Here is an 18,937-nt window from a genome sequence, read left to right on the forward strand (position 1 = left end):
TGCACTTTCCAAATTCATAACTGACAGACTGACGTCACAGCAAACTGCTCTGGTTTCAGGTTATGCTGCTCAGAGGTTGCACTGTAGAAATAATCTGAGATTTTACAGAATAAATAAAGGAAATCAGCCTGTGCAGAGAATGTTTGGCAGAATTATTGTGATACTTACTCAGCTGTTATGTGAGAAGAAAATATTCCACACACATAAAGGCATCTAGATTGAAATAATTGCTGCATGACACATGATACTAAATTGGCACATGTTCATTAAAATTTTCCTAACAAGCCTTAAAGGGCAGGGAGTGTCTGACAAGGGAACACAGACATGCAGTATCTGATACATGTGGCTCAGATGAGTCAAGTCAGGAATGCACTACATGATTTATTTACAACCTTTCGTCGCCATAACTCATCCTGAGCATAGATTTTCTGCCGGGTGATGACAGAAATCCCAATGCAGAGTGTTTGAACTCGCACAACTAAAGTCCTTCAATTATTTAAAAAGAACAGTAAGTGCTTTGGTTTTTCATTACATTCTGTGACATTTCTAAGGATGAGCACCCATTTACAGTATATTTTTATCAATATAAATTAAACTCCTGATGAAAAACAACATTCATAATTGCTTAAAGAATAAAATATAGGATTTAACATTTGCTTCTTCATAAAGACCTGACACTCAGAGGTCTTGTGCTTGCTGAACATTGAAAGTTGCACTGATGAGGTGTCATGAGCACAGTCCCTGCAACTTTTTACATGTTTACCAAGACACATTGAGGTGCTGGGTCAGATTTGTGTCGTCGAGAACTGGCTCACACCTGCATGTTTTGACCTGATCTTCTTTGTGAGGTTACTGCGGACGTCCTGCCCAGCCAGGAAGTAAAGGATGGGGTCCACGCAGCTGTTGGCACTGGCCAAAGGTCGGGTCACCTTGTAGGCAATACTGGAGGCCTCAAGCCAACTACAGCTGAGCTGGTGAACATATAATATATACATATGTAAAAACATATAAAATGTGACACACTGAGCTTTTCATGCCATTATAACACATCTTAAGTCTATAGTCTAGTCTATTCTAGTCGTATCTAATGTAGTTTAGTCTCGTTGTCTAATCTAGTCTAGTCTAGTCTAAATGTATCTAGTCTAGTTTTGTTTTGTCTAGTCTAGTCTAGTCTAGACTTGTCCGACTATTCTATCTAGTCTTGCCTAGCCTAGCCTAGCCTAGCCTAGCCTTATCTAATCAAGTCTAGTCTGGTCTAGTCTGGTCTGGTCTGGTCTAGTCTGGTCTGGTCTAGTCTAGTCTTATCCAGTCTATCCTAGCCTAGCCTAGTCTTGTCTAGCCTTGTCTTGTCTCGCTTAGTCTAGTCTAGTCAGCTGTGGCTGAGGGGGTATAGTGGTCGTCCTCTAACCAGAAGGTCCCCCATGTGTCCCCCATCTGTCCCCCATCAGCAAGATACTGAAACCTGAATTCCCCCTCAGAAAAAGTGCTGTTTGAATGTTTGTTTGTGAATCTGTGAATGACAATAGCCTGTACTGCCAGCTGCTTTGAGTGGTCATATACAGACTATTCAAACCTAGTCTAGTCTTGTCTTGTCTTGCCTAACCTTATCATGTCTTGCTTTGTCTAATCTAGTCTTACCTTGTCTTGTAAATGTGTGTTTGTCCTCACCTGTGCTGGGTTGGACTGCCTCAGGTACCTGAAGGAGTAGTACAGACTCCTGGTGAGGTGGAAAGGGAGGAAGCAGAGCATGAACATTGCCAGCACGATGATAATCATCTTCACTGACTTCTGCTTGGACCGCTGGGCCGCCAGACCTCCCCTCTCCCTTCCCTCCCCACCTGAAGACCCCCAGCTTGGCTCCCGAAGCTTCCGCACCATAAGGCCGTAGCACACCAGCACCACCATGAAGGGCAGGGCGAACATGAACACTGACACCACAGAGCTGTACACCAGGAAGTCGTCAAACAGCTCCGGGCTGGTGGTGTCGTAGCAGATCCGCTCAGTGGCCACATCCCTGGCAGAGGAGATAACAGATGACAGTAGATTAGGATGATTAAATTCATGTTTGGCACTGAACCACAGAAGAAGAAAGGAGTGGTGAAAGAAAGGAGGTAAGATGTAAACATACTAGGTAGCAGGGTGGTTGCTCATCGAACTGTGCAATCAAGGCAACCTAAAATAAAATACTTCTTTGAGAAGTTGTGTCAAAAAATCAACATCTAATAAACACAATTAGAACCACCTTCAACACAATAAACAGGGTTATTAGTTAAAGAAAGAAAGAAAGAAAGAAAGAAAGAAAGAAAGAAAGAAAGAAAGACAAAAGAAGAATCACCTTGTTCTTGAGAAGTAGAGAACAGGAGCCTGGCAGAGTAACACAAAGGCCCACACTGCCACAGACACCAGGCGAGCCCGACGAGCGCTGACCCAGTACAGGGAGTGGACTGGATAACAGATTCCAATGAAGCGATGCAGACTGATACAGCACAGGAACAATATGGAACCTACCAGAGAGAGTGATTAGTGATTATCATAAAAAATGTGTTGACTTAGTTATATTTTATTGTTTAAAAGGAATGTGTGTTTTATTTTATTTAACCCATATTAAGTATGATGATTCTACAATGTGCTATATTGTATAATGCTGCCATAACTTTGAGATATCCCATGTCTAGCCATATTTTTCTGTATTGTGCAGGGGCTGTACCGTATAAGTTGGAATAAAACAGGAAGCGTATCACTTTGCAGAAGGGTTCACTGAAGGGCCAATCGTTCTCGTCGGCGTAGTAGTAGATGAGGAAGGGCAGGGTGAGGATGTAGAGAGTGTCACACATGGTCAGGTTGAACATATAGATGGTGGATGGATTCCAGCGCTTTGTGCGGAACACAATCACATACAACGCTGTGGTGTTCAGCACCAGGCCGATCACAAAGACCAGGGCATAGCTCACAGGCAGGAGAATGTATTTAAAATCTTCATTGAATTGACAGTACGAGGCACCGTAGCCTGTTTGGTTTGTGTTGCTGTTGTTGTCAAAGGTGGCCATCTTGGTTGTGGGAACACCTGAGGAAAAGATAAGTTCAAAGATGCAGAAAAGATCATGTGAATAAGTATAATGAAAAGTAGATAATCACAATAATGGAAATAACTACAATAAAAAAATTATAATTATAATCATCATGATTTTAAAACTTTATTTACATAGCATTTTTAGAACACAGTTGCAAAGTGCTTCACAGTAAACGAAAATAAAATAAAAAAATCAATAAAAGACCTGGTGAATAGTTGAAATAATGCAATTAAACAAACAGCACAGGAAACGCTCAGCATTAGAAGTCCCCTTAAAGTCAATCAAGCTGCACCAAACTGCACACACTCATAGATATCAGTTCTCTAAACATGCCTGATTTTCTTAAATCAAGTTCTATGAATTATTTTGTGGGAGAATTGTGAAAATGTTGAAAAACTTCCTATTTCCTAATGTTAAAGAAGATGAGTTCTTCCCCGACCCGTACCACATTATTCCTCAACGTTTCTTAGCAGAGCCCTTAAGCCATGCTGTGCTGAAGAATCATTTCCTTGGCCATTGTGATTTTGCCCAATCCAGTTTATAGCTTGAGGCATCTGGTTTTTTATTTAATTTTACAGAGAGAGAATTGTTTTAATGCTGATTTCCTTTAATTGTCTTTTTCTTTCTGAAGTGGGTGGTTGAGTAGATGAGAGAAGAATTATGACAGAAGAGAAGAGGAAATTCACAATTGACTAATGAGCCAAGAATAAGACAAAACTGATAAATAAAGTTGACAAAGCAATAAAGTCAAATACATTTTAAAAGCTATCATAATTATTATAAAAACAATAAAAAGTACCATAAACAGGATAAATAAAATACAATAAATTAAGAAGTATTAACTTACACTAATTCATGTTAAGAGCCTAAAATAAAATCCCAAACCTCCTTTAACTGATAAATACATGAATCGGTGTTTAAATAAATGTATAAATAGAGCTAGATTTTGACTGTGATATAGAGACATATATACTCTGAATACACTGAAACAGTTGTTAAACCATCTTTAAAATAATATTTCAATTGGTAACATAGAAATGATTAAAGTTTGTTCAAATTAAAGTTGATAAATTAAATTGACATCTTTAATTATGAAAAACCTAATTAAATTGTGTGAATTTTCTGAAAAAAGAAAATTGTTTCATCAACTTGAAATGATGAGTAATTAACACTTACAATAATTCGTTTTTTCATCTGAAATTCAAGTTCATTTTAGTTCAATAATGATGATATAACCTGTTAACTTTAATTTGAACAAAGTTAATTAATTTCTTTGTTACCAATTGAAGTAATCTTTAAGTTGAGGAAACAATTGTTCCTTTTTCATTGTACTGTTCCACCACCTGGTCTGACAGGTTTCACAACATCTTCATACCTCTGCAAAACAAACTGTATTAGCTTACTGTCTAGTAATCCCCCCCCTATAGAAAACCAGATCTTTGACACACATATGAGCTGAAGCATAGTCAGACAAAATACAAACGCACTTGATCGGCAGCACATTTAGTTTTTTTCTCTCTCATGTTCTCATGCAGGAAAACAGCAGATCATTCTGGCTCTGTGCACGTCCACGTTTTCCAGAGTCTCACGATCACTTTTTAACTCAAACCAGACTCTGAATTGACCCAGTTAAACCTTGCTCTTTGTTTCACTCACTGGAATGCATGTTACATTGCTGCCTATACTGTAACCTCAGCCCATTTTCTCTCCATTCACCCTGTAATTATGTTTACCAGCAAACTCAAGCTCAATTCAATCACAAAATCTCACTCCACTGACGTCTTTATAACAACTCCACATGCAGTTTGGACAGTAGATGCCAGACTAACTTGTTTCTCACTTCATGAGTCATCCAACGCTCTCTCTTATTTTCTCTTTTCTCTCTGACATTATTTTCTCCTCATGGAAAACAATGCCTCTCGCTCACTCTGCAGACTCCAGTTCTCTCCACTTTTTTTTCTCCCCCTCTTCAAAACAGCTGCAGGTTGAATTTAACAGATAACAGACATAAGAAAGAGAGGCCCCCTTTGTATAGTCCCACGCATTCTCCTCAACGTGTGCGCACATACCACACTTAAAGTTCAGCAGTAATGAAACATTTTTCTTTTGTTATACGTATATTCACACTGAAATATACTACCATAGACAAAAACCCTAGAGGTGTCAAAATTACTCACACAAATGATTTTGCCCTTCACAGACTGTCCTGTGTTGACCATCCTGAACAGTCTGTCCTCATTCTTACAAGTGGATGTGTGTACCTGAGTGTGAGGTTTGTGGCTGAATGTGTACCGTACTTATTTGAGTGAGTGAGAAACGTCTGGAGGCGTGTGCTTGTCACACAAGCTGTAGCCTGTACGTACCGAGAGCAGGAAGCTAGGCCTGAGGCTCCACTGTTAACTGTTAGTCAAATGAACAGTGAGTAAAAACAAGGCTGACCTCAGACTTGACTGTTCAAATATTTATACTTTTTAAGTTAGGCAAACTCAAAAAACGTCAATCTACTTATACATAGTTTAGAATCTGTTAGATGTAATATGGTATTTTTAACCATCAGCGATCACTCTTTATTTGTCTCTGTAATTTAAATTTTCATAGGGTGGGCAAACAAAAAAACAATCTTACGCATTTAATATAATTTTATTTCTAGACCAATTCTACCACCCATTGAATATAGATAGGCCATGTAGTGTATTTAGTACTTCTACTATAAACCCTTTCTTACCTTTGTATGGCCAAAGGGACACAGATGCTCCTAAACCAATTCATAAGAGAAATCATAAATCACAAGGATCCCAGTTGAGTCCTGACAAACACAATATGATCCCACAATGATTGACAGCCATTTGCCACTGGTCAAAAGTTATATGTGTGGGTGTTTGGAGATGTGTGTGTTTTCCCTGAATGTAGGTTTGTGTGTGTGTGAGTGTTTGTGTGCATGTGTTTGAATCTGTGTGTTTGTTATTTTAAAATGAGAGGAAAGGTGAGAAAGAACACTTAATGTCTTACCTACTCCACAAACTCTGAGTATTAATGATTACATGGCCCTTAACCTTAACCTTGGCTGTAGCACGTAAGATGTGTGAAGTTAAATACTGGTGCCCCTTCCTGCTACTTGTGTCTGTCTGACCAAAAAATAATTCTCAATAATAAAAAATAGGCTAATATAGCTATTATTTCTTTTTTTTGCCAACCATGTAACAATTTGTTGTCCCTGACAGATCAAATCTATCTAGGAAGTTATCTGTAGAGATTCTCAGTCATCCAGGTCATGTTTTCTTCAGAATCTGTAGTGTACATCGACAACTGGACTTGCTTGTGATTCTTGATGACTCACACAATAGCAGGGTGGGTATCAACAACCATTCATACTTTGACTCAGAGGACCTAACGACTCACTAACTTCCTGTTTAACATAACAAGTCTCAACACAGGTAGTGACCCAGAGTTAGAACTGAAGAAGCCTCTTGGTTTGAGGCGAAACATCCGTTCATCCGTTCAACCATCTATCCATCCATCCATCGTCTACTGATATTGTTATTTTAAATGTCTTTTGAAAACTGTCTATGTATTAATCTCTTGAGCTGCCAAGAGGGGCCAGTGCAAGTCAGATGTTTGTGGCCTGTTCCTACTTTCCATGCGGTCTTGAGGAATTTTATGCCAAAATGAACGAGTCGATTAAATGATTTGACAAATGTTTCCGTAATGGCCTGAACTGAGCCTCGATGGAGTGTCACAGGGTATTACTACTGTATTATTTGAACTCCTTTATTCCTTTTATCTTACTTTTATTGCAACCACAATTTCAGTTCTTTCTCAAATATGACAGCTCCTGACTCTGCTGCCTATGAGAGTAGGTATTTACTTTAGTTTAAAAAAGGCATAGAGGTAATGACGTCTGATCTACTGAGCGTACCTCAGGTTCGGCTTTTAACATTTTAACTAGTCTGACAGAGTTCAAATGTGATGTTCCTGATCTCTCTCCCATTAGTCCACAAATAGAATTATATTTAAATGCATAAGATTGTTTTTTGCTCTATTTATACGTTTATTTACAAACCGATTGTTTGCCCACCCTATGCAAATAAAAGCCACAGTCGCCAAAGTGCTTGTTCATTGTGGGAACTGTTGGGTCTCTCATTGTTGGGAACTGAATACCTTTTATTACAATTCATTCCTTCATTTTACCATGTATTTTTGTGTGAAGCACTTGGCAACCTTGTTTAGATAAGTGCTATATAAATAAAGTTATTATTATTATTATTATTAGGGCCGGAGCACCGAACAGTGGGAGGCCCTATTGAAATTGTAAGGATTATTATTATTATAATTTTTTTTTCAGGCAAATGAGGGCTTTAACATGCTCAAATCGTTACCAAAGTTTGCAGAAAATTAGAAAGTGGTGAAAATGTACGTATTCTGGAGTAATTTTAATTATTATTTTTGTATTATTATTATTCCTATTGTTTCTGGAGACACTGAAACAAATGCCATGTGTTTTAATAATAAATTAACAAATTTAAATTTATGAGCTGCTATGATGACATTTATATGTTGTTGTTTGTACTTGTTTTTATATACATATGGACCTTTTTCATCTGCAATAAAGTAGAATTAAATTAAATAAATAAATAAGTGTATGTCTGACAGATTTTGACAATTGAATGGATCATTCTACAGGAAACAATGAAACTAAATTAGAAGCTATGAGGACAATTTCGCAATTTCATCGTCACATGTCACATATCAACATTTTTTATCTATTATTGTTTGAGAAAGGCAAGAGTCAGTTTTTCCGTCCTGATCGATTTCTCTTGGATCGACTGCGGATTCTTGTTGCTATGCAGGTCTGCAGGATGCAGCCTCCTGTACCAGGCTCCTCGAGCAGCACAGTGATGCTTCTGGGTAAATAGCCACATTCCTTATTTTTTAGCTGCCATCCTTCCTGCCGTTATATTTGATTTAAAACACTCAACAAAAAGGCGGAACAAATAAAGGATGCGTGTCTACACCTGATGTTTTCGAACGCAGACCCTAGCGCTGCCCCGTTCTCTGCCGCACGGGGGCGCCGTCGGACTAAGCAGCTGAAGGGGATCCCCGTTAATACCCTCCTCCTCCTCCTCCATCACTTCCTCCCCTGCTTTTCTCTCCGCCTGTCTGCTCCACAACACAGTTCAACACCAGTCCGCCTCCTCCTCCTCCACTAACACCAGTGTCTCCGCTCCGAGCCACAAACGAGCCATTTATCATCAATCATGGCCGCCGGGGTACTCATCTAAAAAAACTCTTCTTCCCTCCCTGTCGTCAGGAGGAGGGGAGGATTTATTTTTTTCATGTTTTTGTTGGAGGGGGGGAAACAAACAAACAAAAAAAACCATTAGACCCCCTCACACTGGGTTTTTTCTTCTCTTTTTGGGGATCTGCTCTTGGAATTACATTAGAATACATCTCGGACCATTCATGTCCAGACTCCAACATGCAGCCGCCGCCGAGGAAGGTGAGTGATCTGCGGGGTCCGTTATGTTTGGAGCTGGGCTGTGCGGACAATGACAGATAACTGTGTGGTAACCTGAGACACACACACACACACACGCACGCACGCATACACACGCACACACACGCACGCAAACACACACACACACGCGCACACTCACACACACACACACACACACACACACACAAATAAAAGGGGAGTGAAGACACTTGCTAGCTTACATTAGCAGCGTTTGCTAGCTTGCTTAGTGACATTAACATGCATCTGCCCAGACGTCAAATAACGTTAGCTACAAACCGCTAGGTGGGCTAGCATGAGGCGTTTTATACAAAGCATGTCAGTGTCTAAATATCATATCGCGTGATGTCCTTTAATGCACATAACTTTCAATTTAACAATATCTTATTGCTTTGACACCTTTGCGTGTGTCATTAGGGTTTTAGCTAGCAGTCCTCAGTGTATTTGTAGTGTAGCATGTGTGTTAGCTCATTTATATGTGACAGCAGTCCCTCAGACATACACAACAAAAGCTGTCTGTCTGTTGCTCCACGATGTGATGCTCCACGTCTGAAGGAAAGACCTTCACTTCATCCACGGTCACATCACATCACATCACACACACATACACACACACACACACACACACACACACACACACACACGCACACACACACACACACACACACACACAAACACAAACATCACATACTAACCCTGATTTGCAGTGATTCCCTGGACACTTACTCTTAATCTTAACCATATTTACTACTTGCCTAACCCTAACCCCGACCCTAACTCTAACCTAACCTCAATTTAACCATAACCTAATCTAATTTAAACTAACCTGACCTTAAAAAATGTCTTCACTTGTAAATCCATTTAATTACTAATTAATTACGCAGACTTACTTTTTGTTCAGTCACCATAACATCACTGTGTAACCTAATTTAGGTCCCCATAACTTTAGTTATACCTGGACACACACACACACACACACACACACACACACACACACACACACACACACACACACTCACACAGAGGAGACATGCTGGCAGAGCCATGTCTGATGCTGATTTATTGATTCTGTATGGGCTGAGAAAAGACCACAGTCCCCTATAGCTTGGTACCTTGTGTGTATGTGTTGAAGTTGCTGGTCCTTTGGTGTCTATGAGTGTGTGTGTGTGTGAGTGTGTGTGTTGTCCTGAAATAGATGCATGAGAGCCAATTACCCTGCTGTGAACCTCTGCACAGTTTTCTCTTAATTACCACATATTCCCCCAGTGCCATTTATGCTCTGGGTTCTTTCTTACACACACACACACACACACACACACACACACACACACACACACACACACACACACACACACACGCACTGGCCTTGAACATGTCATGTCACGTCTTTAAAACACACACACACTTCAACAGATCCTTTCATTATAGAGGCCATAGAGGCCACTTTGACTGTCTCCTTCCACCGTCTGTGATCAAGTGCACCATTGAGGTCGTATTCATTTAGTAAGATCTCATTTGTCAGCTGTCGGCGTCTCTCCGTTCACTTTGCTGTGAAAACACTGATGTTTTACCCCCTGCCAGTGCGGCTGGCACACTCAGCACCACAGCATCAGAGTGCATCAGTATTTGGCTGTTGGAGGCTAATAATTTCTCTCCCGGTGCAACACATACGGCCCCTTAAGTGTTTTGTCTGTGTCTCGGTGCATCTACCTATAGACTGAGCTCATCTGACTCATGCATCTGTTAAATGTGATTTAAATTAAAGATGGGTGCCGAGGAGGTAAAAAAGAGGCAAAACATTTCCCCTTTTGACATATTATGTTAATATATACATTTTTTATCCAGTTAATTCTTCTTCATAATCTGCATTACCTTACACATGCAGGGAGGAAGACACAACAAAGAAACACTTCAGTATGATGCAGCTGGAAAACTTTGCAAAAATTGTTCCATTACTATTATGATGTTGATATTTGATTAGAGAAGCTCTATTTTGGGGATCTGCTGTATTGATTTTTTTGTATTATTATTTAGTCCCTTTTAGAAACAGAATGACAATATGAATCTCAGGGCATCCTCACACCTGAAAGTCTGGACTAATGTTCAGTGTTTACATTTGATCTGGTTCATTTTGGTTTCAAATTGCAAATGCTCATTTAAGACTTTTACATGGCTGACATAGGTCCTGTTGTCATCACATACATGGGCTGCATCTACCTTTACTTGACATTGATTGGTTTGTAGACAGGCGTGCATCTGACTCCAGCAGTTAGTAGTCTTTCTTTTTGAATGGAGAAAACCAATCAAACCGTTCATTGAGTTAATTTCATTGCCAGTGTGATATCATTATGGTTTTACTACCAGCACAGTACTCCACACTAGTGGAAACATTATATATCGTTGGAGACAAACCTGCTTCCGCTTCTTTTGCTTCTTGATGTTGGGATAAACCTAATCATTCATCTTCATGCTGTTTTCTCATCGTTAGCTAATCGCAGTTCCTCATTATTATTCTCTCATGTGCACATTTAAACCATAACATATGCATACAACTGATTAGGTTACATGACACACACCAACTTCTTTGCAGTATCATAGACCTGCCTATGATACTTTAACACTGAGAACTACACTAGGTGAAGCCTTTTCTTGTAACATCACTCTAATATTCTGAATTTCTCTTTCCTCATGATTAACTTCTCTATATCCAATCTTTTCGCTGTCATCTTTCTCAGGCTCACCATTTTCAATTCTCTCTCTCCTTACTCCTTACTCACACTTCTAATTCTCCCCCCTTCTCTCAAACACAACCTCCCCTCAACCACTCCTAGTTTCACTTTATCTCCTCTGTCTCCCTGTCATCCATTTCTCTTCCCCCTTTCCACCTCTCTTCCTGTGTTTTGCTGCGAGTGGTGGAAGGTGAAATCAAGTGAAGTCATTTTGGCCCGATAACGTAATGAACCACTCCCTCCTCCTTATCTTCAGAGACAGCACATGAAAGAGAGGAGCTGTGCAGTGTGGTGTGTGTGTGTGTGTGTGTGTGTGTGTGTGTGTGTGTGTTTGTGCATGTTTTGCGTTGTTGTTTGTTTTGTTTGAACAGAACAGTCATGAATTTGCCCACTGTTGCGCTGGTGAATAGCTAATGGAATTCACTCGACAATACACAATGACCTTCAGAGTGACTCTGTGTGTTGGCAGGAGGTGTGTGTGTGTAGTGTGTGTTGATTGGTGAGCTCTTTGTCTGTTTCTACACAAGACCATTTAAGGAGAAAATGTTATACCCCCTGGTCTGACCAGTGACCACCCAAATTAGTTCATGTATGAAGTGATAGAATTTGCATCTTTTCCTGAAATGCATGGACTCGCTGTGAGTCGCCTCCCCCAGCCAAAAGTCTGACAAAACCCTGACGCTGATTGTTAACGTTGATGGATTACTGATGGGAGTGTGTGTGTGTATGTGTGTGTGTGTGTGTGTGTGTTCTTTTCAGGTGCGCTAGAGCTGAGCACACTCAAGATAGATGACAGATGATTGGCAGATAGGTACATTAATGGAGTTCAAATCGTGTGTGTGTGTGAGTGTGTGCGTGTGTGGGCCACAGTGATTCAGGAGCTGAGAAGATCTACTTCAAGTACAAAACAATCAGAACTTGTGTTAGCTGCTTCTACCAAAATCCAACCTGTCAAAGCTGAAAAATAAATCCATCAATGACTTTGTCTTTATCTCCATCAACTCCTTTGTGACTGAAACTGATTTAATCAGTAAAAGTAGTCAGGAATAAAGATTACCATAAACAGAATGTTTTAGATTTTTTGTACATTCAGTGAGCCTAGCGGAAGTAGAGTTGGTTGACACTGCTGAAATCCACTTATGATACTAATGAATCACAAGCTCATTATTGCGAGTGAAAATGAATTAGCTACAATTTTGATTATCTTTCAATTATTTAAGTAATTTAATCAGAGAAAAATGTCACATATATGTGAGGATTCAGTGCTTTTCTGTGTTTTATATGATTTTGAATACAATCTCTTTGAGTTCTGGACGTAATGTTGGACGCTCAATCCACTGAGAATCTAAGGTCATACTGTTTTTAACATTTTAAAGTCTGAACAATTTATCAAAAGATAATCAACAGATAGGATTGGTCAATAAAACAATAGCAATAACTATTGAAATATAATTTTCATCAATTGGTATATATCCAAAATAAAAGGTCCAGCATTTCGATATATTGCTTACGCTTAGTGTAAACACAGTGAGGATGTATAACACATAATTGATTGACCTCAGATTTGTAAAATGTTTTGCTGTTTATCAAGTTTGTCATTCTCGGCTCATAAAGGAGAGTTTAAAACCACAACCTTCACTCAGCAGCAAAACTCAGTCAAACTTAAAATAAATATTAATAGGAAATTTATTGTGATTATTGATATTGATTCATATTTTTTATCTTGATCACATTTTTGGCCATTTTGTCCAGCCCTATCAACAGATTATTTTGTCATTATCTGGTTGGATAATGTTACTGTCTGTGTCACATTGGTGTGTGACTTTTGGTGACTTCATGCAACATTTATTCCTACTAGGGGTGGTTGATGTGGCCATTGAGAAAGAAAAAGATCATTATTAATTGTTAATGTGTTCATGACCTTCAGGCAAGTAGATATTCATCATTCTCTCAGCTCTTTATGACCATGAACATTTTAGCTCTACTATGATAACCAAAATCACAAATGAAATCTGATTTCATAGCTCATTATTGATATTCTATAAATATATATCAGATGAAATGTAGTAATGGTGGTTTTTCTCTATTGATGAATGTGAGCCGTGAGAGAAACAACATGTTTGCAGAGCAGAGGGGTGAAGAAATGACAAATCCGTTACCTGATATGCCTTTTTGTTACCCCCAGGTCAAAGTGACACAGGAGCTGAAAAACACACACACGGAGCAGATGACAAGACTGCACTTTAAACACCAGACTGAATGTGACCTGCTGGAAGACATGAGGTATGAATGAGTCTCCTGTTTGGAATTCCCTTGTTCTGTGTGAGGTTCACTCTCCTCCATGTTTATTTGTGTTGCCTTCTTACAAACCTCCTGTCTGCATCTGTGCCATGTGAAAGAAACTGACTATATATATATATATATATATATATATATATATATATTCATATTGCACAGCCCCAGTTGTACTGACACTATCTTGTTCTCGTCCACTGCAAAAGAATGGAGGAATACGCTGTCCAGCTGCCAGACTCTATGAAATCCAGTCATCTTTTTTGACTGCCCGCATGAACACAACCGAGTACAAAAAGCGAGAGAGAAGAACTAATGAGTCAGGGAGGATTGGCATGAGAGAGAAAAAAGGAGGAGGGGTCTTGTCATATTTCATTTTTTTGAGAGGGACAAAGGGTTGGGAAAATGACGAAGGAATTTCCTGCTGCCCTCTTCCTGCTCTTCAACTCTTTTTCTTACTCCCTTGCTTTCTCATTTTCCAAATTTCAAACCATATCTCCCTCTGTCATCTTTTCCTTCTCCCTCAGTTCCTTTTTCTCTTTTGCTCTGACTCTTTTTTTTTAAATCAGTCTCTTTTCTCATCTTGCTGTTCTCTTTCTCTGCTGTGTTTACTCGTGATGTGTGTAGGTCTGGCAGTTGTCCCTTTTGGATTTTGCAGCGGGAGGAAACCCTGGTTCCTTTACACGCTCTCATCTTCTGTGTTGACTAAGCATTGATTATTCATGACAGCAAACTCTCCAGTACTCTCTGCTTCAATCACTGTCTTTCTCCCTGTTTCTCGTTTTCACGCTTTCTCCACCTCAGACTTCACTTTCTCTTATTTTCTTTTTTCACTCTGTGGAGGGGGGGGGGAGGGGGGGGCAGCTCCAGCTGTTTGAGAGCAGATTGCCTTGTTGCTGTTGGCTTTCAGGGAGAGAACAAGGTCCTGGTCTCACTTGTGGGACAGGGGGAGAGCCAGTTAGGCATATGTGGCCACAACGTTTTGGTTCTTTCCGTCTGTGAGGGATGGAGTTACATGCTACTGGGCAAAGATCTCCAAATTGACTTCGTGGTTGGAAGATGCTGCCTGCATCCTATTTCTCAGTATGCTCCTCTATTGCCTTAAATGTTTTGTAGTTATTTCTTATGGCACATTCTAGTGGAGTTAAAGAGGAAAAACACATCTGTTTCTTGAAAAGGAAGAAGGATGATTTATATTGAAAAGCATCTGTGGGGTTCTGCTAGAATTTCTTTTGCTGTCTGTCAGAACTTGATGTGAAATTATCAATTCATTAGTTGATCAACAGAAAAACAATGGCAGCAATTGTCCAGGTTCCAGCTCCTGCAGTGTGAGGAGTTGTTGTTTTGCTGTTTCACATCATTGTAAACCTTAATATTTTTTGTCTAGTTTAAATCTGTTGGCCAGACATTTAGAGACATTCGTCTTTTTAGAAATAAAAAAACTATTAATCATTTGATTAAAAAAAATAGATGAAACATTTACAACTATGCCCATTATATTGAACAGGACTTGTCAAACTGCAGCCATTTTAAACAAATGCATCCTCCACTGACTGTGTTGTATCAGCGATGATTTTCACAGCAAAAAATCACTTTTTGTGTCCCTAACAACCAGAGTTAATTACTGCACTTATACCAGCAGACATACAATAAATGGACTCAAACTGTAGGACATTAACAGTAATGCCAATTAATGTACATTGTCCATGTGAAAACACACTTTTAATGGAATTGGAGTGTAACTTAACCTCTGCAACTGTTTATATAGACTTATTTCACTTGGCTAAGGTGCTAGAAGGTACTAATGTCATGACGACTAAATAGCCTCCAAAAAAAGACATCTTTTATAGCTGGAACCAGTAGGAGAAGAATTGTGTGGCCATGTAATGAAACACACACAAAGTCACACACTTTCCTGCGTAAAGCCTACAGTAGGTTTTAACACTTAAATCCCAAAAGCTGCTCTGAGGTTATTTACCCTAATTAATCCACAGACTGGTTTTAATCAAACTACACACACACATACAGTGACACTCACACACACACACGCACGCACGCACGCACACACACACACACACACACACACACACACACACACACACACACACACACACACACATACACATGTTTCTGTTGATATTCTGTATTCAGTCTATGTGTTGGCAAATGTAAAAGAAAATAGAGATAAAGAAAGACAGAAAGACAAGAAAGGGTGTATTTAATCTGCTGGACTTCTCTTATTTATGAGAGAGAAAGAGAGAAAGAGAGAGAGGAGAAAACGATGACAAATTGGTGGACTCAAGGAGTCAAGTTGGTGTCCTCAATCCAGTAAATCCCCCATACTCTTATGTCTGCCTCAACACACACACATGCACACACAGACAGACAGACAAACACACACACACACACATGCACGTCTCACTATAGTTGTGAGGACTCCCTATCCCCCAACCCTAACCATCACAACTAAATACCTAATCCTTACCCTAACCTAAACCTAATTCTAACCCTAACCCTAAAACTAAGTCTTTGAAATTGTGAGGACCAGCCAAATGTCCTCATAACGTCAAAAAGTCCTCACAATGATTGTATTTAACCTAAATTGCCCCTCATAACTAAACAAAGACATGCGCGAGCGCACACACACAAACACACACGCATACACACCATAACTATAAAAATAGGCAAGCCTCTTAAATAGTTATTAACCTTGCACAAATTTATGTTTTCATATACTCACTGACTCTTACTTCTGCTGAATAAGAAGATATTTTCTACTCAACATTGGAGCATTGACAGTTGTATGTCTTGCATCATGCTTAAATAGTTTTAAGTGTAGATTTGAATCAGTAAATAAAACTGAATTGTAAAAAGCAGAAAGGATTTTCTAATATAGCTAATAGTTTATCCACAGGCAAAGTATACAAACAATGACGTTTGAAGCATGTTTTGGTAAATGTTGCATGTATTTTAAGCAATGAATCATTTATTTTACTGAAGTGATAGTTGGTTGCATATACAGTATTTCCTGTTAAAAGTGCTGAGGAACATTCGGCAAAAGACAAATATTTTCAATTAAAGCCAAAGGTTTATGCTCCCAAATAGTTTCAATACCATTTTTCTATTCAGATTTGCTTCAGCAGCTGGGAAATAAAGGTTTTTGTGACATGTGATGGTGTTGCATCAGGTCTGTCTCGTGGTAATACTGACTATAACTTGCCTAAATCAATATGTCATTGTGGGTTATGACCACTGAAAAAATATCAACTCATCCATCCCATCATGCATTTTTGCTTCCCAACATGAATCTCAGTGAATCTCGATCCAATTCACTGGTCAAACGTCTCATAAACTTCCACTTCCAAAGTCTTCCCCAGGTCTTAAAAGGATTATGAATGAAAGTATAGTACTAAGAAGTTAGATTTCCTTTATTATAAGTTTTACAGTAATTTTATTTTATTGCCTACTGCTAGTCAATCGTCTTTAGTCTAAAAAGGAGTGTCCAAACACCCATCGGTCTTTCGGTGTAAAAACTGCAGATGATCTGCCTTATTATGCCTTGTGGTGATCACACAGTGTGAAAACATGACCACCCTCCTCCGCCTCTGTCTCTGTCTGTGACTCATGTTGCTTATCCTGTTGTCACTGATCTCAGTCTGTGTCCTCTACCATTGATCTCAGCTGCTCTCCCACGTCTGATCATTCCTCCACTCTGCCTTTCAACCCACTGCCCCTTTTGCCCTCAACACTCACACACACACACACAAGCACAAACAGATAAACACACACACATGCAGCATACACTTAATGTCCAGTCTCAAGCACTTAAGTGTTTCCTGTCAGACACATACTCATCGGCAAAACCTGGGCGTTTTCTTTCTCGCTTTGCTGATGCTGACACTGCTTTTCGACTCGTGCACCATACACTTCTAAACATACAAACATACACACACTGTGTCATTAGGGCAGCAGAGTGATGCAGTAGATAGAGAGAGCAAGGAAAAGAGTAGTGGAGAAAGAAGGGGCAAGAAAGCTTAGAAAGCCGACTGCGGAAAGCCAAAGAGGAAGGGATGAGATTAGGGAAGGGAAGGGTGACACATGTTGAAGTAGAGGAAGGGTATGGAGAGATTTTAATGATAAATAGAGAAATAGTCAGTGGCTACAGCGAATGAAGACTGGAAAAAGACGAAGTACAGAGAATCTTTTATTCCTAGATGGATGAATTGTCATGCATCAAATACATGATATCCCTTCCTACAGGTCATAACACTAATGTTATCAAACACGCTGGTATTACAACACTTGAAGCTCAATAACGATTCAAGGCGGTACCTGAAAGGTCTGTTTCTTTTCATTGCTTCTTATAAAACACACAGCACCGTAAAGAGATTGATAGTGGGTGTGAAATATTTCTAGCTGGTAATTGGGCGGCCATGTTTATGTATGAGATCTCCTACACAGTGTAACTATGAGAGCGTGAAAAGCCTAGACATGTCTGACAATCCCAGAGAGGATCTGTGTTTGTTGGTGTGTGTCATTGTGTGTAGTGGTGGTGATGTGAATGTTCTAGATGCCCTTACTAGTATACAAGTTCACTAGAGTATTAAGATACCGAAGCAGAAAAAAACTTATTTTAGGGATGTGTTAGGAAAGTGCCTGTCGGTTTGCCCTGTCATATAGTGTCGTTTTGTCCATTTTGGATCCACCGTATAGAGGCGCTGTGGCCTCTGTAAACAGGAGATCCTGGGTTCAAATCCCAGTACTGCCTTTTCCCCAGTCAAGCGTAGTTTTTTCTCTCCATTCTGATTTTGTTAATCAAATTTCTGCTAGTTTGTCCTGTCATATAGTTTTGTTACATCATTTTTACCACAATAAAGTGGCGCTGTGGCTTAGTTGGTCAAAGTGCCTGTCTAGTAATGGGAGATCCTGGGTTCAAATCCCGGAAGTACCTTTTCCCCAGTCAAGCATAGTTTTTTTCTCTCCCTTCTGATTTTGTTAATCAAATTTCTGCTAGTTTGTCCAGTCATATAGTGTTGCCAGTCACTTTTGTCACCCAAAACAGGCGCTGTGACTTAGTTGGTGAAAGTGCCTGTCTTGTAAACAGGAGATCCTGGGTTCAAATCCCAGCAGTGCCTTTTAATCAGTCAAGCTTAGTTTATTCTCTCCCTTCCCATCTTCTTAATGTAATTTCTGCTAGTTTGTCCTCTCATATAGTGTTGTTACGTCGCTTTTTCCACCCAGAACAGGCGCTGTGGCTTAGTGGGTGAAAGTGCCTGTTTAGTCAACAGGAGATCCTGGGTTCAAATCCCAGCAGTGCCTTTTAATCAGTCAAG

The 18,937-nt window shown here is 39.6% G+C and overlaps 2 protein-coding genes and 2 non-coding genes across 8 annotated transcripts in view; 3 read left to right on the forward strand and 1 right to left on the reverse strand.

Moving 5' to 3' along the window:
- Positions 1-535: 535 nt before the first annotated feature.
- p2ry2.1 (purinergic receptor P2Y2, tandem duplicate 1) lies at positions 536-5,362 on the reverse strand. 2 transcript variants are annotated; one of them, XM_034604673.1, is made up of 6 exons: positions 5,249-5,362; positions 4,901-5,049; positions 2,708-3,064; positions 2,336-2,504; positions 1,669-2,014; positions 536-971 (listed from the first exon to the last, which is right to left on the reverse strand). In XM_034604673.1, the coding sequence occupies exons 3-6, from the start codon at positions 3,045-3,047 to the stop codon at positions 786-788; spliced, it is 1,041 nt and encodes a 346-aa protein (XP_034460564.1). In that variant the 5' UTR covers positions 3,048-3,064; positions 4,901-5,049; positions 5,249-5,362; the 3' UTR covers positions 536-785. The 2 variants fall into 2 exon arrangements, with proteins under 2 accessions (XP_034460564.1, XP_034460566.1); XM_034604675.1 differs by lacking the exon at positions 4,901-5,049.
- A 2,858-nt stretch (positions 5,363-8,220) lies between these two features.
- The window catches only part of LOC117772862 (F-BAR and double SH3 domains protein 2-like), a 79,300-nt gene continuing 68,583 nt past the window's right edge, over positions 8,221-18,937 (forward strand). For 2 of the 4 annotated variants that reach the window (XM_034604399.1, XM_034604401.1), the window contains exons 1-2: positions 8,222-8,568; positions 13,498-13,595. In XM_034604399.1, the coding sequence (XP_034460290.1) occupies positions 8,548-8,568; positions 13,498-13,595 (119 nt within the window). In that variant the 5' untranslated portion in view covers positions 8,222-8,547. Of the gene's footprint in view, positions 8,569-13,497; positions 13,596-18,937 lie in introns of all 4 variants that reach the window. The other 2 variants (XM_034604400.1, XM_034604402.1) reach the window with 2 other exon arrangements.
- On the forward strand, positions 18,666-18,739 carry trnat-ugu. The gene has a single exon. It is a non-coding gene; the product is annotated as a tRNA-Thr (tRNA).
- On the forward strand, positions 18,850-18,923 carry trnat-agu. Its single transcript has one exon. It is a non-coding gene; the product is annotated as a tRNA-Thr (tRNA).

This window comes from Hippoglossus hippoglossus, chromosome 13, assembly GCF_009819705.1.
Source record: "Hippoglossus hippoglossus isolate fHipHip1 chromosome 13, fHipHip1.pri, whole genome shotgun sequence".
Classification (NCBI taxonomy): domain Eukaryota; kingdom Metazoa; phylum Chordata; class Actinopteri; order Pleuronectiformes; family Pleuronectidae; genus Hippoglossus; species Hippoglossus hippoglossus.

What these genes read in the sequence shown, in the direction of transcription:
- p2ry2.1 (XM_034604675.1), bottom strand. Translation starts at nt 3,047, where the DNA reads ATGGCCACCTTTGACAACAACAGCAACACAAACCAAACAGGCTACGGT. An exon ending in GTTTTATTCCAACTTATACG is followed by an intron (nt 2,505 to 2,707) that starts GTACAGCCCCTG and finishes TCTCTCTGGTAG; the next exon opens with GTTCCATATTGTTCCTGTGC. An exon ending in GGCAGTCCAACCCAGCACAG is followed by an intron (nt 972 to 1,668) that starts GTGAGGACAAAC and finishes TATGTTCACCAG; the next exon opens with CTCAGCTGTAGTTGGCTTGA.